Below are 22,577 nucleotides of genomic sequence, written 5' to 3'. Positions count from 1 at the left end.
ATATATGTGTGTGTGTGTGTGTGTGTGTGTGTGTGTGTGTGTGTGTGTGTGTGTGTGTGTGCATATATGTGTGTGTATGTGTATGTAGGCTAACCCCCGCTCTAGCAGGGGAAATGGCCTTAAAATTCATGTTGTTGTTGTATGTGTATGTGTATATATATGTCTGTGTGTGTGTATGTGTATATATATGTGTGTGTGTATATGTGTCTGTACGTGTGTGTGTGTGTGTGTGTGTGTGTGTGTGTGTGTGTGTGTGTGTGTGTGTGTGTGTGTGTGTGTGTGTGTGTGTGTGTGGAGATGTATATATGTGTATAATGTGCATATGTGTGTGTATGTGGATACATATGTGTATACATATGTGTATATGTGTAATGTGTATATGTGTCTGTACGTGTGTGTGTGTGTGTGTGTGTGTGTGTGCATGTGTGTCGATGTACGTGTGTGTGTGTGTATATGTGTGTGGGTATAATATGTGTGTGTGTGTGTGTGTGTGTGTGTGTGTGTATATGTAAACATGGGCCGGTGTGTGTGTAAAGTGTGAGGAGGTATTGGAGAGGAAAATGCAGAGATTTTTTTTTTTTAATCACGCCATGATGATAAACGAAAATACACCGCCTAAAATAACAGTCGACATATATTTAAAATTCGCTTTTTCTTTTCCGTTAAGATATATTACTTTTACTTTTGATGACAGTCATCACAAAACGACATATATTTCTTCGTTTTTATTTCATTCAACATTATTAGCCGGAAGTAAAATATGGTTCAGGAAATTACCGAGAGATATTTCTTCGTTTTTTTATTTATTAGTTATTTGCGCATACACTTTAAATAGGTTTATTTGAAATCTTTAATTTTCACAATGTAATTTATTTGTCTTTTGATGATGACGAGACACTTCCTCTTGACGATCGTGACAATTCATGCGTTGCGTGGAAACTTCCATTTCCAAAATGAATGGCACAGTCGATGAAGAACGCAGACTTGAACAGGATGCAGCAAGAAAACGAATGAGAAGGGCGAACGAGTCCGTCGTCGAACGTCAATGCAGACTTGAACAGGATGCAGCAAGAAAACGAATGAGAAGGGCGAACGAGTCCGTCGTCGAACGTCAATGCAGACTTGAACAGGATGCAGCAAGAAAACGAATGAGACAGGAGAACGAGACAGTTGAGGAACGTGAACACAGACGCGCACAGGATGCTGCTGCAACAACGATGAGGAGGGAGAACGAGACAGTTGAGGAACGTGAACACAGACTCGCACAGGATGCTGCTGCAACAACGATGAGGAGGGAGAACGAGACAGTCGAGGAACGTGAACACAGACGCGCACAGGATGCAGCAAGAAAACGAATGAGACAGGAGAACGAGACAGTTGAGGAACGTGAACACAGACGCGCACAGGATGCTGCTGCAACAACGATGAGGAGGGAGAACGAGACAGTCGAGGAACGTGAACACAGACTCGCACAGGATGCTGCTGCAACAACGATGAGGAGGGAGAACGAGACCGTCGAGGAACGTGAACACAGACTCGCACAGGATGCTGCTGCAACAACGATGAGGAGGGAGAACGAGACCCTCGATGAACGTGAACACAGACTCGCACAGGATGCTGCTGCAACAACGATGAGGAGGGAGAACGAGACAGTTGAGGAACATGAACACAGACTCGCACAGGATGCTGCTGCAACAACGATGAGGAGGGAGAACGAGACAGTCGAGGAACGTGAACACAGACTCGCACAGGATGCTGCTGCAACAACGATGAGGAGGGAGAACGAGACAGTCGAGGAACATGAACACAGACTCGCACAGGATGCTGCTGCAACAACGATGAGGTGTGAGAATGAGACCGTCGATGAACGTCAACACAGACTCGCACAGCATGCTGAGCAACAAAGACGTTGGAGTGCTCAGCAAACATATACAACCGCAGCCATAATGAATCCGGCCGAAGTATCCGATAATATTGTTCAAGAACATAATTGCGGTCCAATGACGTCACCATGTGTGTACTGTTCTGCACACCATTTCACAAATGAATGAACAGGACAAGGGGATGGATTTACACTGTGTTGTTCCAAGGGAAAAGTTAAATTGCCTCCACTATTTGCCGTACCTGCTCGACTGCAACAACTTTATCAGGGTGACGATGGAAAATGTCGCAACTTCCGAGACAATATCCAGAATTACAATTCGGCATTAGCTTTTGCATCAATGGGTGCTCAGATGTCATCTCCTCCAGGAAATGGACCGTACTGTTTCAAAATCCACGGTCAAATTTACCATCGCTGTGGTCCATTACATCCATCACATGTACATGAACAAGCACAATTTGCACAATTATTTATTTTGGATACAGCTCAAGCTACGAAGGAACGTATGAATCGACCTGAGAATCACAGATGTTTGCAAGAATTGATGGCAGAACTGCACAACATACTATCTGACGTTAATCCTTATGTCATATGTTACAAGACTATGTTCGAGCGTGAACAGCAAGAAATCAGGAAAGCTGTCCTTGAAGATCGCCTCCCTTCTACCTTGGAAATGCATTTTCGTCGACTGTGTGCAGACGACCAAAGACGTTACAACATACCAACTGCTGATGAAATTGCTGCTGTCTTCGTTAGTGGACAAGATGGTGAACCACCTGCAAACAGGGATTTCCAGGTTCATTTGCATGACCAGGGCTTACACAATCTCTCTCCACTTTCCTCTCACATTGATCCCATGACATATCCCATTCTCTTTCCACATGGCGAGCCTGGATGGATGATAAACATGCCTCACCAGCGACAAACTGCGGTTCGAAACAAGGTAACTCATCGTGAATTCTATGCCTACCGACTGGCTATTCGAAATGAATTCAGCACTATCCATTCTTCTGGGAAATTGTTCCAGCAGTATGTTGTCGACGGATATTGCAAGGCAGAAGCAAATCGACTGCAATACTTCAAACAAAATCAGGAAACCCTTAGAGCCATGGCATACAGAGGACTACTGGACCACGTCCAGAACGTTGCTGCTGATAACCAACGTCCTGTCGGTCGTATCATCATTTTGCCGTCGAGTTTTCCAGGGAGTCCAAGAGCTATGCAGCAGAACTACCAAGATGCTATGGCCATTGTTCGCAAATTCGGAAAACCAGATCTTTTCATCACGTTCACGTGTAATCCAAAATGGACAGAGATACAAGAAAACATCGGACAACACCAACGAGCTGAAGGCAGACCAGATTTAGTGGCACGCGTGTTTCATCTGAAATTAAAAGAGTTAATCGACGATATAACGAAGAAGCACATGTTGGGCAAAGTACGTGCATTTCTCTACGTCGTCGAGTATCAGAAGCGTGGCCTACCGCATGCCCACATATTACTCATTCTGTGCCAAGAAGATAAAATTTGTACCGCCGAAGACATTGACAGAATTGTTTCCGCACAAATTCCTAATTCAAATGAGTCACCAGAGATCCATTCCTTGGTGAAGTCTCACATGATACATGGTCCGTGTGGCACTTTAAATCGCCATTCGATTTGTGTGAAAGATGGAGTGTGCAGTAAAGGCTTTCCAAAAGCGTATGCTGCAGAGACACTTGTGAGCATAGATGGCTATGCCCTTTACAAGCATCCCCTAAATGGACCCACCATAACCGTTCATGGAACCGATGTTGATTGCCAATTTGTGGTCCCATTCAATGCTTATTTACTGAAGAAGTACAGAGCACACATCAACATTGAGGTTTGCGCAAGCATAAAGAGTATAAAGTACTTGTTTAAATATGTGTACAAGGGACATGACTGTGCCAGCATCGAAATTCGAGAGCGTGGGAGAGTGGAGGTGGACGAAATAAAGACCTATTTGGACTGCAGATATGTCAGTGCCCCAGAGGCAGCATGGAGATTGATGGAATTTGAAATGCACAAACAGTCCCATTCCATCACCAGACTTGCGGTACACTTACCTGAATTGAAGACTGTTGTGTTCAGGGATGGTAACGAGGAAGAAGCCATTGTACGACATAGGGGTACAACACTTACAGCTTGGTTTCAGTTAAACCAGAGAGACCCTGAGGCACGAAGTTATCTGTACCATGACATTCCAAAATATTACGTATTTGAAGATGGACGAAAGACATGGAAACTTCGACGCCGGGGCTGGAACAAGGTTATCGGACGCATGGTTTCGGCAAGCCCTATGGACATTGAGTGCTTTCATCTTCGTGTACTCCTGCTGCACTGCCCTGGTAAAACATCATTTGAAGATCTCAGAACCGTAGATGGAGCAGTTTGTGAAACATACAAGGATGCAGCCAGGAAATTACATTTAACAGAAGATGATACAGAATGGGACAGGTCCTTAGCTGATGGAGTTATCTTTGCCATGCCACAACAATTGAGATCTCTTTTTGCAACCCTATGCATATTCTGCACACCAACAGACACGTCGGCACTGTGGGAAAAATATAAAAACGACCTTTGCGAAGATTTTGTGCACAGCGGCCATATCTTGGAACAGAGTATTTTCATGGCATTGCGAGAAATACAGTCCTTCCTCCTGAGACATGGACAGACCTTGGAAGCATTTCAGTTACCAGTACCTCCAAACACTGTTGAAGATTTTTCGAGCGATGATTATCAGTACGTACCGGGAGATGAACATGAAAAAGGTGAAAACAACAGACAACTACTAAATGATGACCAAATCCAAATTGTAGATGAGGTCCTACAGCAGTGAAATGAGGATGAGGCTGTTCATTGTAGGGACCAGTACACAGGCAACCGGTTGTTTTTCGTTGATGGACCGAGCGGAAGTGGCAAGACCTTTCTCTATAATACGCTTCTGCACATCTTGCGAGGCCAGTGTCATTTGGTTCTTCCAATGGCGTACTCGGGCATTGCAGCAACATTGCTAGCAGGGGGCCGTACATCGCACCATCGATTTAAATGGCCAGTGCCCATTTTGGAAAACTCCACATGCAACATATCATCTATGAGTAAAGATGCAGATGCTCTAAGGAAGGCCAACCTATTCATTTGGGATGAAGCACCTATGGCTCCAGCATATGCTTTAGCGGCTGTTGATCGATGTCTCCGGGATGTAACCAGCAACAACATTCCTTTTGGTGGAAAGGTCTTACTTCTTGGTGGGGACTTCAGGCAGGTTTTGCCCGTTGTACCTCGCGCTGCACCTGCAGCAATCATCGCCACATGCATCAAGCGTAGCAAGTTGTGGCCAAAGTTCAAACAGCTGAACTTAACATCAAATATGAGAGCTAATGATGATGAAGAATTCTCAAAATGGTTACTGTCGGTTGGAAATGGGACTGTGGAAACAATTCCTGACTCAGATTTAATACGACTGCCTGATCGTATCTGTGTAGAAGACAACATTTCTTTAGCAGAGGCTGTTTTCGGTAATTTGAACGAAATCCATTCAAACTACGATGCGCTGGCACAACGAGCCGTGTTGTGTCCAAAGAATGAATCCACATTTGTGATCAACGATGAGATACTGGATGCATTTCCTGGGGAAGAAAAGACGTACTTCAGCGCTGATTCCATTGTCTGTGATGACCCTGAAGAGGCACTAAATTATCCTATGGAATTCCTAAATCAATTAACTCCTTCTGGAATGCCATTGCACAAACTTCGTCTCAAAGATGGTGCTGTCATCATGTTACTCTGTAACTTTGATCCGAAACAGGGACTGTGCAATGGTGCAAGATTGGTTGTTAAAAGATTGTTGCCAAACATAATAGACGGAGAAATAATTTCTGGCAGTCACAAAGGAACACGCACATTTATACCCAGGATTAGTATTGCACCTTCCGATACAACACTACCATTCGTACTCAAACGCCATCAATTTCCAGTTCGTGTGGCATTCTCTTTCTCAATAAACAAGAGTCAAGGTCAAACATTACACAAAGTTGGGATTTACTTACCAGAACCCGTCTTCAGCCATGGCCAATTATATGTTGCATTGTCGCGTGCTAAACGATTTGAGGATGTCAAGGTAAAGGTAGTCAGTAATGGCCAACAGGGAAAAATTGATGGCCACAGTGGAATCTTCACCCATAATGTTGTTTACCCGGAGGTCCTGCAGTGACACCATTCAGGCAACAAAAAGAGGGCACGAAGGAAAATAGTTAATTACGCCGACACATTTAGTTGTGGTGATTTAAAAATCACCGGACCATTGTTGCTGTTTTGATGCTTTTTCACTGCTGTTTTGATGCTTTTTCACTGCTGTTTTTTCACTGCTGTTCTGATGCTTTCTCACTGCTGTTTTGATGCTTTTTCACTGCTGTTTTGATGCTTTTTCACTGCTGTTTTTTCACTGCTGTTCTGATGCTTTTTCACTGCTGTTTTGATGCTTTTCACTGCTGTTTTGATGCTTTTTCACTGCTGTTTTGATGCTTTTTCACTGCTGTTTTGATGCTTTTTCACTGCTGTTTTGACGCTTTCCACTGTTGTTTTGATAGTGTTTTGATGCTTTTTCACTGCTGTTTTGATGCTTTCCACTGTTGTTTTGATAGTGTTTTGATGCTTTTTCACTGCTGTTTTGATGCTGTTTCACAGCTGTTCTGATGCTTTTTTGCCGTTTATTTAAATAGAAAAAGCTCATTTCGAAAAAAAAATTCCAAAAAATCTCACAATGATGACATATAATTCACCGAAAACGTTGAAGCAACCGCATAATATTACGGTGATGTTTAACTCTGAGTGAGAATAGTTCTAAATTTAAAAAAACTTTCTTCTGATATTTGTGATTTCTTTCAAACAAACTGTATTTCCCATCTACACGGGCATGTATTCCTATTAACGTTATGTGAAGTACATAAATTGTGTGGATTACATCATTTGTGGATGTGATCAATTGCCAGTAACCATTTTATATAACTGAATGTGCAGGTGCAGCATCTAACTCAATATGTCGAAATGTCACACACATCCATGCCCGTGGGATTCCCACGGGTGACCCCGCTAGTTTCTATATATTTTCTGATTTAAAAGGATATATTAAGTTCTGAATCAAAAACAAAGGTTCTGTAATATTAACAGTGAAATAAAGAATTGTGGAGACAAAATACTTTTATCAATTTCAACTTATTTTTAGAGAGAATTGTGAGTTATTTGAAAAAAGTGCAAGGGTGCCAATATTTTTGACGACGACTGCACATACACACATGCACATACTGTACATACACATACATGCACACACACGCACACAGGTTACCATCGAACTGCACAGCCAAGTCCACCTTTGTCAGTAACAACTGAGATAAGGAACCCTCATGGAGGGGGAGGGGTGGTGAGACATGATAAAAATCTAATGGGAATATCATTAGTTGACATTTTTTTGTAAAAGGGATGTTCTTTGTAAAGTTTGCATCCATCGGTTTAGTCGATCGAGCGACGCTTCACCCGGTGGCCGAGCAGTGATGGTCGATCACTCCGGCATTGACACTGTGCTGAATGGATATTGACAAACTTCTGTTGATTAGCGTCAGCACTGTCAAAGGATTGCTCCACACCCTGGCACTGCCAAAGCCTTGCTCCACACCCTGGCACTGCCAAAGGCTTGCTCCACACCCTGGCACTGCCAAAGGCTTGCTCCACACCCTGGCACTGCCAAAGACTTGCTCCACACCCTGATACTGCGAAAGCCTTGCTCCACACACTGGCACTGCCAAAGCCTTGCTCCACACCCTGATACTGCCAAAGCCTTGCTCCACAGACTGGCACTGCCAAAGGCTTTCTCCACACCCTGATACTGCCAAAGCCTTTCTACATACACTGGCACTGCCAAAGCCTTGCTCCACACCCTGGCACTGCCAAGGCCTTGCTCCACACACTGGCACTGCCAAAGCTTTGTCCACACACTGGCACTGCCAAAGCCTTGCTCCACACACTGGCACTGCCAAAGCCTTGCTCCACACACTGGCACTGCCAAAGCCTTGCTCCACACCCTGGCACTGCCAAAGCCTTGCCATCCAACCCGGCACTGCCATCCAAGCTGAAAGACTGCTCTCAATAGCTCCATCCATTTCACAGACTTTGTCCTCCAGCTTTTGCCTCCCATGGATTATGTCTCCTCTCCGCTAGTTGGGACAATCACAGACAAGCTCATTAACAGTGGAAATGGATTTATTTCCACAATTAAAAAAACAACGTTTTCCGGATGTTCCCTGAAATATGTTTCACATATTGAATTTGACAAATTGAATGAATGGATGTTGTCTGCGTTTTGATCAAATTGAGGGTTTGGACGTTCATGTGAAAGTCGTGTTCCTGGTAAAGGAGGCAAGCAATGGCGACAAACTCCATTAGTTTGACATGTCGTCTGTGTGCCGATGCCCTCATTTATTTTCCCTCACCCTGTCACGTCCATTCTACCTCCACCCCCACGTTTTCCCCCACCAAGGTGAAGGCTCGGCTCCCATTGATAGAGCTGCCGGCCGTGTGGCATCCGATGCCAGGCAGGAGCACATATCGGCACACAAATCAACATGTGCCTCATTGTGCTGATTTCCCTCGGGTGGCTTTTACTGTTTGAAAATTTAAGGGAGAAGATTATGGCCGACGAGACGGACCTAAATCAGTTACGACACCGGGCGATCAATGGTTTAGATGAGGAAGTGAGCTGTACTTTGGCTGTTCAACATTCCTTGTCTAATTTATAAATGAGCGCAAGGACACCACCCCATTGGTTTTAACCCAGCTTGATTCCAATTTCCAGAGGCGAACATGGGATTTACATAGATAGCTGTGAACAAATCATTTTTTGACCTGAAATAACCTCTGCGCTTCGACCTATGTTGTGCATTGAAGTCGTTTAGGAATGGCCTACTCATAACAGCCCAATATATACCAAAGATAATTTCATTCTTCAACATATTTCAGCACATATATATATGTATTTTAAAATGTTTTCTTCCTTATTTTTGTTTTCTTAGAAAATTATACACATTTTTGACTTTAGCTGTTGTTTTTTTTACGCATCTTGGACTATTTATACTCGCTGAGTACCCGCTACCCGCTCTACGGGCGATCTTGTTCCAAGCGTGCAACACATTTTTTGCCATTTAATATTTTCTGCTGACACAACTACTTTAACATGAATTTCTTGCTGATTTCCTTTCTTGCTGATTTCCTTTGGCAATATTGCCCTTGCTGATTTCTGTTAAACGTAGGTAGCCTTGGTTTTTGAGGCATCTCAATTTTCCAGAAAAAAAAGCATCAAACGTCACCCTATCTAACAACACCCACAACCACCCCACACCCCTTGCCCCTCACAACCCCTCACAATCCCCATCAACCATCACCCTAGCTAACAATACCCCACGAACACCACAAACACCTCCTCCTCCCCTGCCCCCCCCCCAATCAGTATCGGAAAGAACGAGCTCGCAATGCGCTGTTTCTCTATGTACCGTCGCCCGCAGGATCACGGTGAGTTCACAATGTGACGTCACTGGCAATCTCGAAAATTGACATTCTAGGGTTTTTTCAGCACTTTGTGATTGAGAGAAAAAAAAGCCCTTCAAATTAGACCGTCATTAATGATTGCCAATGGTTTTTCAGGAAAAAAAACAATTGCGTTTGGGTTCCCCTTTAAGGGTATTTTGGGTCTGCAGGCACTTTTCAGTCTTTTGGGTCTTTTCAGTCTTTTGGGTCTTTTCAGTCTTTTGGATCTTTTCAGTCTTTTGGATCTTTTCAGTCTTTTGGGTTTTTTGGGGCTTTTCAGTCTTTTGGGTATTTTCAGTCTTTTGGGTCTTTTTCAGTCTTTTGGGTCTTTTCAGTCTTTTGGGTCTTTTCAGTCATTGGGGTCTTTTCAGTCTTTGGGGTCTTTTCGGTCTTTTCGGTCTTTGGGGTCTTTTCGGTCTTTGGGGTCTTTGGGGTCTTTTCGGTCTTTGGGGTCTTTGGGGTCTTTTCAGTCTTTGGAGACTTTGGGGACTTTCAGGATCTTTGGGGTCTGACAAGGAAAGAGGGCGGGAAGCACACAAGACAAGATGGGGAGAGAGAGGGAAGCAAACAAGCACAACGGCAGACAACAGGGGCATTGGGAAATCTGTGGAAGGGAGAGGGCTGCTGGGCTGGGGAGGGGGGTGTGGGGATGAGGGGGGTTTGGGGGGGAGGGAAGGGGTACAATTTCCAATACAAGGTACAAGACAATTTCCAATAAAACAAATTGCATATGAGAGAAAGCAACAAATTGACACTACAAGGAATTTCAGGAATAAAGTCGGACATTGAAAGAGGTGGATTTGGGGTGTATTAACGGGGGTAGAAAAGATCAAGGTTTTTGGATGGGGGAAGATCGGAGATGGTGGTGAACAGCTATTTTAAATACCTGGAGGGAGGAGAGGGATTGAAGAGAGTGTGGGAGTTTGTTCCAGAGGCGGGAAAAAAAAGAGGAGTAAAAGAGTGAAGGAGAGGAGAGGGCCTTAATTTTGGCAGTTTCACCAGAAGAGAGTTGCTGGCAGTTCTTGTGCATCCTGCAGGAATATTAGGGGGACACAACACAGAAAGAGCTGGGGGAGCTAGGCCGGAGAGGAGTCAGTAGAAGAGAGAAAGACCACCAACCTGCCTGGCGGTGAGCGAGTGAAAGACCCTCAGAATCAGCATCATAACGGGAGATTCCAATGATCCTGAAAGCTTTGGTTTCGACAGCGTGAAGCCGAGCTAGGTGTGAGGCAGGAGCACCAGCCCAAGGGGAGAGCAGTATTCCATCAAGCTGCCGATTAAATATTTGTATGTGGTGAGGAGCTCAGAGGTGCCAAGGAAGGACTTCGCACGATGGAAGATGCCGAGTCAGCGACTGGCTTTGGAGGCCAGCTTGGAAATGTGGTTTTCCCAGGAAAGATCATGGCTGAAAGTGAGATGCAAAAGCTTGAGTGACAAAACTTATTGAAGGGGATTGTTGAGAAAGTAGATGGAAGAGTTGTCCAGATGGTCTTTTCAGAGAGACAAAGTGAGAGTGTGAGATTTGTCCGGATTGAAAGACATCCACTTGTTTGGCCAGTTTTGTGATTTTGTCCAGGTCTGCAGAAAGTGAGGAGGCTGCTGCCTGCCGATCTGAGGGTTGTGATATGGAGCGGCAGAGAGTGGAGTCATCAGCAAAGAGATAGAGAGGATTTTCCAGAGTTGGAAAGATCATTGATGAATACCAAAAAGCACAGGGCCCAGTACACTGCCTTGGGGAACTCCAGCCTGAACAGAAAGAGGAGATGAGAGAATGCCATTCAGGGCCACACGTTGACTGTGACCGGAGAGGAAGTCCGCAAGCCATGTGTGGAGATTTCCATGGACACCCTATGAGGAGAGTTTGGTGAGCAGTGCTGGGTGCCAGACCATATCGAAGGCACGAGATATGTCAAGACAGCTCTATCAAGGGAGACAGCTCTGATTTCTTATTTGACGTTGAGGGCCTCCATCCATTGTTGAGACAGCAGAAGCAGCATGTCCAGAGTATAATGACCTTCAGGGTCTTTTCAGTCTTATTAGTCTTTGGGGTATTTTGGTTCCTCTGGGTCCTTTAGGAGTATTTTGGGGGTATTTATGGTTCTCAGGGTCTTCTAGGTCTTGTTGAGGAACTTGTAAGCCTTTGGGGGTATTGAGGGGTGGAGTGGGGGGGGGGGGGGGGGGGGAGAGGGTCTTTTGGGTCCTCTGAGTACTTTCGGTTAAGTATTTCAGGTTACATTTGTGGGTGGAGTCAGGTCAGCTGTCCAACCAATGGGTGAAGAGCGGACATAAATATATACAAACATAGAAACACTTGCACCATTATATATAGATAGTTGTTTGAACTTTATAAACACCTCTCTTAAAGGGGAACAGCTCAGACCACCTCAACACTAATCGATCCCTTGATACCATTAAAAAATCATATAATTTCTTTTTTCCGATTTCCAACTTTTTTTTTCTTTTTTTTAAATAGCCTGGTGTTGGCTTAGTGGTTAAGGTGCCGGCTTGGGATCCTAGGATCCTGGGTTCGTAATCCCGGTCGATCGCTGAATTAACGCCAGGGGGGTTGACTCAGCCTGTCATCATTCTGAGGTCGGCAAATTGAGCACCAGTTCACTGGTAATTCCCTGTGTGTCGCAAGAGGCGACTAACAGGGTTGGCGGCAGGAAGAGCATCCGGCCATAAAGCATTGCTTCAAAAAGGGGACCGCGGTGCCCGAAAAAGGCCAACCCCTGCTCTGCGGGGAAAAATGGCCTCTAAAGGTGGTATTTTTTCAATTTATTTTAATAGTGGGTAATTTTGCGATTAAATTGTGAAATCTTCTTCTTCCTCACGATTTGCCGTGACGTCACACTAGGAATTCGACCGCCATGTACAATGTCTGCGGGTTACATTGCGGTGCGATTTAACTCAAACAGCAAATAATGTTCGAGTTTCTACAAACATGCCGGATCGACGCCTCCTTGGTGGTTGTAGTAACACAAACCGATATGGTTTCATGCGACACCAATGGCCAAAAACATCCGAGGATTGCCAGGAATTGGACAAGATTTTTTTCCAAAATATCCGAGTGTGGATCGGGCCCCCGAAATGTTAACTTTTGTGCTCGGAACATTTTACAGAGCACTGTTATGAAACAACAGAGAGAAAAGGCGCGATACCCCCACAATTAAGTGGAAGAAACAGCCATCGGTCAAAACTGTAAGACCATCTCTACCGAGCTACCAGTTTATGGACACGGGCGATTTGAGCGTTGAATCAAACACCTGAGTTGGCCTGTCGGCAACCGGGTCTCACCTCGCCACCACCCTTTCTTTTCCCCCTCTACTGGGGCAGGACATTGATGCAGCATGGACACAGCACCGACACGACTGTGGGACACAGCATGGCACAGACACGACACAGCACGATCAGAGACACAAACGGTGTCCTGTCCCGGGAAAGTAATAAACGGGACAACCCCATAACATACAGGACACCTGGTCTGCCTGCGATGGTGGGACAAAGCACTCGATGCCCATTTGGTCGGCTGTGTCCAAGTGTGCCTGGGCGGCGTCATTCCAGTGCCGTTCTGTCTCCGTGTTGTGTCGTGTCATGCGGTGTCGTGTCCGTGCTGTGTCGTGTGTGTGCTGTGCCATGTCCGTGCTGTGCCGTGTCCGTGCTGCGCCGTGTCTTGTAATGCCCATGCTGTGCTGTGTCCGTGCTGTGCAGTGTCCGTGCTATGCCGTGTCCGTGCTGTGTTGTTACCGTGCTGTGCCGTGCTGTGTTGTTACCGTGCTGTGCCGTGCTTGTCCGTGCTGTGTCCATGCTGTGTACGTGCTGTGTCATGCTGTATTTCTTCTGGAGGAATATAACTGATTTATCAATTGATGCAAAATCCCTGATCAACTTCAGTTGAACAGAAAAACAAAACATACCAATCTGTCGTGAACATTCGACCGGTGTTTTCATCAGTATCGGAATCCGAGCTCCAAATACAATGTTCTCTATGTAAACCGCCATTTGCATCAAGATGAGTTCATTGGGTGACGTCACTGGTGAAATCGAAAATGGACACTCTACGGCTTTTTTCGACACTTTGTGATTGGCAAAAAAAAGTTCAAAAAATGTTTCCTTTCAAATTCGTGATTTATGATTTCCAATGGTTTTCAGAAAAAAAAAGTTGTGTTTGGATCCCCTGCTTTATTTATTGTCCCAGGTGAACACAAGCACAGCACAAATCACTCACCCGGCGAACGTCCCTTCCAAAGAGTTCACTGTAGCTCGTTCCTAAAATCTCAAACTGCACGTTGTGGTTCACAGCATCTTCCCCGAAATCCATGATTCCTGAAAGACCACTCACCCGTCCCTGGAGTGGCACATTGAAAAACGAGGAGGTAGATTAAAGGTTGGTCCATGTATTTATTATAAACACATGTATTGGGGTGGAGGTGAAAATAAATGACAAAATTAACATTGAGAAAAGGAAAATAAGGGAGAATGATAGGAGAGAGAAGGTAAGTAAGGGGGACTGGGGAAGGATTGTGGAGAAAAAGGAAAGGAAGAGATAGGAATAAGGGGGTATTTATGGGGGTGGGTGGGGGTGGTCAAAAATATGCCAAATTTGCATAACTAAACAGATGGCCAGCTGAAGGGCAAAAGAGCATTGATAAAAAATGGTTTTTCTTAATTTCCAAGAAATGTCTAATTGCTCATCCTGCTCTTGTTTCCAAATCAGCCAAATCCTCCAAAGCACCTATAATTTGTGCATGATCCACCCCCCTCCAGCACCCATCTCCCAGCTACATTGTACATTCATGGAGCCATTCATTGCCTTTGCCATGGTACCAGCTATTTCCCTCAAAGGTTAGTGGCACAGCACAATGCATCCTTTATTTGCTATTCTCACACTCCCTGGCCATCTCCACCTGCCCAGACTTGCCAATCCTGGTATATGCAATCAGCTGCTTGATATTCCATACATATAACCATGAGGATTTCAAGTTTTACGCTCAGCCCAGAGTCCTGTATAACCCACAACAAGTAGAAATATAACGTGTCTGTCTGCCCCATCATAATTAGCTTTTACAAACTCTGAACCCAGTTGTCTTTGAAGTCAAATTGTTTTTGAAAACATATTCCACATTGTTTTTGAAAACATATTCCAAATTGTTTTTGAAAACATATTCCACATTGTTTTTGAAAACATATTCCAAATTGCTTTTGAAAACATATTCCAAATTGTTTTTGAAAATATATTCCACATTGTTTTTGAAAACATTTCACATTGTTTTTGAAAACACATTTCAAATTGTTTTTGAAAATATTCCACATTGCTTTTGAAAACATATTCAACATTGTTTTTGAAAACATATTCCAAATGTTTTTGAAAACATTATAAATTGTTTTTGAAAACATTCCAAATTGTTTTTGAAAATATATTCCACATTGTTTTTGAAAATATATTCCACATTGTTTTTGAAAATATATTCCACATTGTTTTTGAAAATATATTCCACATTGTTTTTGAAAATATATTCCACATTGTTTTTGAAAATATATTCCACATTGTTTTTGAAAATATATTCCACATTGTTTTTGAAAATATATTCCACTGTTTTTGAAAATATATTCCACTGTTTTTGAAAATATATTCCAGTTTTTGAAAATATATTCCACATTGTTTTTCAAAATATATTCCACATTGTTTTTGAAAATATATTCCACATTGTTTTTGAAAATATATTCCACTGTTTTTGAAAATATATTCCACTGTTTTTGAAAATATATTCCAGTTTTTGAAAATATATTCCACATTGTTTTTCAAAATATATTCCACATTGTTTTTGAAAATATATTCCACATTGTTTTTGAAAATATATTCCACTGTTTTTGAAAATATATTCCACTGTTTTTGAAAATATATTCCAGTTTTTGAAAATATATTCCACATTGTTTTTCAAAATATATTCCACTATTTTTGAAAATATATTCCACTGTTTTTGAAAATATATTCCACTGTTTTTGAAAATATATTCCAGTTTTTGAAAATATATTCCATTGTTTTTCAAAATATATTCCACTATTTTTGAAAATATATTCCAGTTTTTGAAAATATATTCCACTGTTTTTGAAAATATATTCCAGTTTTTGAAAATATATTCCACATTGTTTTTCAAAATATATTCCACTATTTTTGAAAATATATTCCACTGTTTTTGAAAGCATATTCCAAATTGTTTTTGAAAACATTCCAAATTGTTTTTGAAAATATTCCACATTGCTTTTGAAAACATATTCAACATTGTTTTTGAAAACATATTCCAAATGTTTTTGAAAACATATTATAAATTGTTTTTGAAAACATTCCAAATTGTTTTTGAAAATATATTCCACATTGTTTTTGAAAATATATTCCACATTGTTTTTGAAAATATATTCCACATTGTTTTTGAAAATATATTCCACATTGTTTTTGAAAATATATTCCACATTGTTTTTGAAAATATATTCCACATTGTTTTTGAAAATATATTCCACATTGTTTTTGAAAATATATTCCACATTGTTTTTGAAAATATATTCCACTGTTTTTGAAAATATATTCCACTGTTTTTGAAAATATATTCCAGTTTTTGAAAATATATTCCACATTGTTTTTCAAAATATATTCCACATTGTTTTTGAAAATATATTCCACATTGTTTTTGAAAATATATTCCACTGTTTTTGAAAATATATTCCACTGTTTTTGAAAATATATTCCAGTTTTTGAAAATATATTCCACATTGTTTTTCAAAATATATTCCACATTGTTTTTCAAAATATATTCCACATTGTTTTTGAAAATATATTCCACTGTTTTTGAAAATATATTCCACTGTTTTTGAAAATATATTCCAGTTTTTGAAAATATATTCCACATTGTTTTTCAAAATATATTCCACTATTTTTGAAAATATATTCCAGTTTTTGAAAATATATTCCATTGTTTTTCAAAATATATTCCACTATTTTTGAAAATATATTCCAGTTTTTGAAAATATATTCCACTGTTTTTGAAAATATATTCCAGTTTTTGAAAATATATTCCACATTGTTTTTCAAAATATATTCCACTATTTTTGAAAATATATTCCACTGTTTTTGAAAGCATATTCCAAATTGTTTTTGAAAACATTCCAAATTGTTTTTGAAAACATATTCCACTGTTTTTGAAAATATATTCCACATTGTTTTTGAAAATATATTCCACATTGTTTTTGAAAATATATTCCACTGTTTTTGAAAACATATTCCACATTGTTTTTGAAAATATATTCCACTGTTTTTGAAAACATATTCCACATTGTTTTTGAAAATATATTCCACTGTTTTTGAAAATATATTCCATTGTTTTTGAAAATAAATTCCACTGTTTTTGAAAATATATTCCACATTGTTTTTGAAAATATATTTCACTGTTTTTGAAAATATATTCCACTGTTTTTGAAAATATATTCCACATTGTTTTTGAAAATATATTCCACATTGTTTTTGAAAATATATTCCACATTGTTTTTGAAAATATATTCCACATTGTTTTTGAAAATATATTCCACATTGTTTTTGAAAATATATTCCACATTGTTTTTGAAAATATATTCCACTGTTTTTGAAAATATATTCCAGTTTTTGAAAATATATTCCACATTGTTTTTCAAAATATATTCCACATTGTTTTTCAAAATATATTCCACATTGTTTTTGAAAATATATTCCACTGTTTTTGAAAATATATTCCACTGTTTTTGAAAATATATTCCAGTTTTTGAAAATATATTCCACATTGTTTTTCAAAATATATTCCACTATTTTTGAAAATATATTCCAGTTTTTGAAAATATATTCCATTGTTTTTCAAAATATATTCCACTATTTTTGAAAATATATTCCAGTTTTTGAAAATATATTCCACTGTTTTTGAAAATATATTCCAGTTTTTGAAAATATATTCCACATTGTTTTTCAAAATATATTCCACTATTTTTGAAAATATATTCCACTGTTTTTGAAAGCATATTCCAAATTGTTTTTGAAAACATTCCAAATTGTTTTTGAAAACATATTCCACTGTTTTTGAAAATATATTCCACATTGTTTTTGAAAATATATTCCACATTGTTTTTGAAAATATATTCCACTGTTTTTGAAAACATATTCCACATTGTTTTTGAAAATATATTCCACTGTTTTTGAAAACATATTCCACATTGTTTTTGAAAATATATTCCACTGTTTTTGAAAATATATTCCATTGTTTTTGAAAATAAATTCCACTGTTTTTGAAAATATATTCCACATTGTTTTTGAAAATATATTTCACTGTTTTTGAAAATATATTCCACTGTTTTTGAAAATATATTCCACATTGTTTTTGAAAATATATTCCACATTGTTTTTGAAAATATATTCCACATTGTTTTTGAAAATATATTCCACATTGTTTTTGAAAATATATTCCACATTGTTTTTGAAAATATATTCCACATTGTTTTTGAAAATATATTCCACTGTTTTTGAAAATATATTCCACTGTTTTTGAAAATATATTCCAGTTTTTGAAAATATATTCCACATTGTTTTTCAAAATATATTCCACATTGTTTTTGAAAATATATTCCACATTGTTTTTGAAAATATATTCCACTGTTTTTGAAAATATATTCCACTGTTTTTGAAAATATATTCCAGTTTTTGAAAATATATTCCACATTGTTTTTCAAAATATATTCCACATTGTTTTTCAAAATATATTCCACATTGTTTTTGAAAATATATTCCACTGTTTTTGAAAATATATTCCACTGTTTTTGAAAATATATTCCAGTTTTTGAAAATATATTCCACATTGTTTTTCAAAATATATTCCACTATTTTTGAAAATATATTCCAGTTTTTGAAAATATATTCCATTGTTTTTCAAAATATATTCCACTATTTTTGAAAATATATTCCAGTTTTTGAAAATATATTCCACTGTTTTTGAAAATATATTCCAGTTTTTGAAAATATATTCCACATTGTTTTTCAAAATATATTCCACTATTTTTGAAAATATATTCCACTGTTTTTGAAAGCATATTCCAAATTGTTTTTGAAAACATTCCAAATTGTTTTTGAAAACATATTCCACTGTTTTTGAAAATATATTCCACATTGTTTTTGAAAATATATTCCACTGTTTTTGAAAACATATTCCACATTGTTTTTGAAAATATATTCCATTGTTTTTGAAAATAAATTCCACTGTTTTTGAAAATATATTCCACATTGTTTTTGAAAATATATTTCACTGTTTTTGAAAATATATTCCACTGTTTTTGAAAATATATTCCACATTGTTTTTGAAAATATATTCCACTGTTTTTGAAAATATATTCCATTGTTTTTGAAAATAAATTCCACTGTTTTTGAAAATATATTCCACATTGTTTTTGAAAATATATTCCACTGTTTTAGAAAATATATTCCACTGTTTTTGAAAATATATTCCACTGTTTTTGAAAATATATTCCACATTGTTTTTGAAAACATATTCCAAATTGTTTTTGAAAACATATTCCAAATTGTTTTTGAAAACATATTCCAAATTGTTTTTGAAAACATTCCAAATTGTTTTTGAAAACATATTCCAAATTGTTTTTGAAAACATATTCCAAATTGTTTTTGAAAACATATTCCAAATTGTTTTTGAAAACATATTCCAAATTGTTTTTGAAAACATATTCCAAATTGTTTTTGAAAACATATTCCAAATTGTTTTTGAAAACATATTCCAAATTGTTTTTGAAAACATATTCCAAATTGTTTTTGAAAACATATTCCAAATTGTTTTTGAAAACATATTCCAAATTGTTTTTGAAAACATATTCCAAATTGTTTTTGAAAACATTCCAAATTGTTTTTGAAAATATTGCAAATTGTTTTTGAAAACATATTCCAAATTGTTTTTGAAAATATTGCAAATGTGCTTGTAAATACTGTCTTTTTCAAGCGATTTTCCTGCACATTAAACTTTTCCTGATGTCATTCATGTACATTATTTGAGTTGGCAAAAAGAACACCAGCATATGCATTGCTGCCTCTTCAATGGCCACGATTTCCAGCATCTCATTCCTGATCATGTTATAGCCATGCTATAACCCTAAGTGACCATATGATGACCATCAATTTAACTCCTCTCTCTCTCTCCCCGTGTCTGTATTTCACGCCAGCCGAAGCCGAGCTGCCACCTTCCGAATGGTGTCGAGTGTGGAGCGCCCGCCGTTCCATGGCTTGGACGACTTGCGCAGGCAGTTCAGGCTGGCCATGCTGTGCCATTTACGATCTTCAAGCTTGCGGTGGAACGCATTTGCCAGCAGTAGCACACTGTCATACACGTAGCGGCTGGACACCTGCCAGAAAGTGTTATGCCATCACTGACCAAAATCCTTGTGTAGGTATTAACAAGTTAACTTTTCAATCACAACAACAACAAGAAGAGTGTCAGCAACAACAATTTCATTCCAACATTACTACTCAAACTTGTGTTAAAATCAAAATGTTTCTATTTAATTTGCCTTGCTCCATGATCTAAAGTGTGTGTGTGTGTATGCGTGTACGTGTGTGTACGTGTGTGTGTGTGTGTTTAACAAAACTAATTCAGAAACAGAACGGGATGATTTCTTATCCATATTACCTGTTGTTATTCCTCTATCTTACACTACCAGCAATGGCCTGTCTTCCAAACAAGCCAATTTGTGGGTAAGAATATAAAAGAAAACTACATCCTGCGATGCTGTGGCCAAATGTGAACTCATTTCGGTCCTCCCTGCTTCTACATTTCCTCTCCACCACTTATTTAATTCAACCACAAAGCCTGGGAAGTGGCTCCACAGTTAGTAACGCCCCAGCACATCTCAATGAGTCAGAGTCCATGAGGCTTCAAATATTGTGTGCTCTTTGTGGGGATGTTTCGGAGAATTTCCTTCTTTTGCCAATTAGTCAGCTCTTACATCTGCAACCAGTGGGAGCTGTAAGTCAATTTGCTGGGGCATGTGTCACGACAACAAACACAAAGAGGAAATCAGCCACAAATCATTTTGTGTCCCAGGTTCCAATGACGTGTAAAAGGGGAAAACAATTTTTTAATGCTTATAATTCCTCTATATGCCATAGTTCCGCTGCATGATCGTTCCATAGGTATGTCACCTGCCCTGCGCCTTCCCAAAATCAGTCTAAATTCTGTAACAGAGTTAAGAAAAAAAAAACAACCAACAGAGGGACATCAGGTGTCGGTGTTTATTTTATTTACTCTACATTGAACTCAAAACAAAGACAATTAAAAACAATGCTACTCCAAATGGCAGTGGTGACACTCGTTTATTCTCACGGTACAAACATCAATCAAAACTCAAAGTGAAACAAGAAAGAGCAATCAGAGATTGCAAACCCTCGCCAGGATGTACTTTCAGTGGTTTTTAAGGCTTTTTAAAACAAATATGGCGGCCGAACCACGTGACCGATGACCTCATCATTATTAATTTTTCCACACTAATTTATTCCTAGATTATGCTCAAGAAATTTCATCTTGATCGGATGAAGTTTTGTACTTGTCAAATTATGATGTCGTAATGGAGGCACCTATGACATCATCATCAACATATTTTATTCCCCATGGAAAGTTCTTTACAATGAGCCATGTCTCAAATTTTTCTATGCAGCGCTTTCGGAGATATAGATGTGCAAAGTTTTTCGGTTTTTCCAAGATGAAGGCCGAACCACGTGATCAATGACGTCATAATTATCTTTAGAGATTTCTACAGGTGGAGTTGTACCTATGGTGAAAATTTCCTGTCAATCGGACCAACGGTTGCAGAGAAAATCATATTTATTCTATGCGGACAAACAGACAGTCAGACAAATGAAAAATAGGTCAGAGACCGAGGACATGCCGGAATGTACTTTTTTATCGGCCATTTTGGACAAATATGGCGGCCAAACCACGTGACCGATGATGTCATCATTATTTGTTTTCTAAACTAATTTATTCCTTGATGATGCTCAAGAAATTGCATCTTGATCGGATGAAGTTTTGTACTTGTCGAACTATCAAATTATGACGTCATCATGGAGGCCTTGGGCCGAGAGAGTTAAAAATTGGGCACAGTCTATTCCAGGGCAAGACATATACGTGTGCAAAGTTTGGCGATTCTCTGTGCAACGGTGTAGACGTAGTACTGCGCACAGAGAAACAGACAGACAAACCAGCCGATCAACATACTTGCCGGAATCTTTTCCGGCAAGTAACAAACGGACTCAAATGCAACAGCCTCTCCTCAGTCGAGGGTAATAAAAGGCCAATCGGAAGAGAGCAGGCTGGACCAGGCTGAACAGTTTCAGTTTTGCATTCCACTGATAGGCCGGAACTGGATTCGGACCTGAACCCAATGTAATCGGCTTGTCTTGTCGCCTAGCCAACTCATCCACATAGTTTTATCATAATTCATCAACAACTTTTTGAAATATCACGCTTTATATCGTTTTTGGCCCATCTCTAAATGGTCACGTTTTTGGCCCATCTCCAAGAATCACTTAAAAATAATAATAAATTCTCGTATCCAGAACCACATCTTTCCCAAAATTGAATCGATTAATCCTCGTCACACAGCCAACCTGTCCACCAAGATTCGTCAGAAACCGTCCACAACTTTGTGAGATTTTCAGTTCACAAACAAACAAACAGACAAACTAGAACGGGCACTCGGTAGAGCGCATACCTTCGCCGCAGCTACTGTTCTGTACTTGGTAAAAATACGATTTTGACCTTTTCGTGACCTTGACCTTGACCTTTGACCCGATTGCTCCCAAAATCTAATCAAATGTGTCCCGTATAATAACCAATCATCCCACCAAATTTCATGCAATTCGGTTGAATACTTTTTGAGTTATGCGAATAACATACACACACACACACACACACACAGACATACAAATAAATACACAGCGATCAAAACATAACCTTCCGCTTTTGCGAAGGTAACAAGAAAGACAACGAGCCGAGGCTTGGAAAATCACCCCCACCCACCCCGACCCACC

General features: G+C 39.3%; 1 protein-coding gene across 1 annotated transcript in view; it reads right to left on the bottom strand.

The window, feature by feature from the left end:
- The window catches only part of LOC137433231 (glutamate receptor ionotropic, delta-1), an 889,585-nt gene that overhangs the window by 333,527 nt on the left and 533,481 nt on the right, over positions 1-22,577 (bottom strand). Inside the window, exons 7-8 of the mRNA XM_078784012.1 lie at positions 19,733-19,894; positions 13,707-13,826 (exon numbers count right to left, since the gene is read on the bottom strand). Coding sequence (XP_078640138.1) covers positions 13,707-13,826; positions 19,733-19,894 — 282 coding nt within the window. The remainder of the gene's footprint in view (positions 1-13,706; positions 13,827-19,732; positions 19,895-22,577) is intronic.

The sequence above is a fragment of the Myxine glutinosa genome, chromosome 8 (genome assembly GCF_964187855.1).
Source record: "Myxine glutinosa chromosome 8, kmMyxGlut1.1, whole genome shotgun sequence".
NCBI lineage: Eukaryota > Metazoa > Chordata > Myxini > Myxiniformes > Myxinidae > Myxine > Myxine glutinosa.
This window is presented reverse-complemented; position numbering and strand designations above follow the sequence as displayed.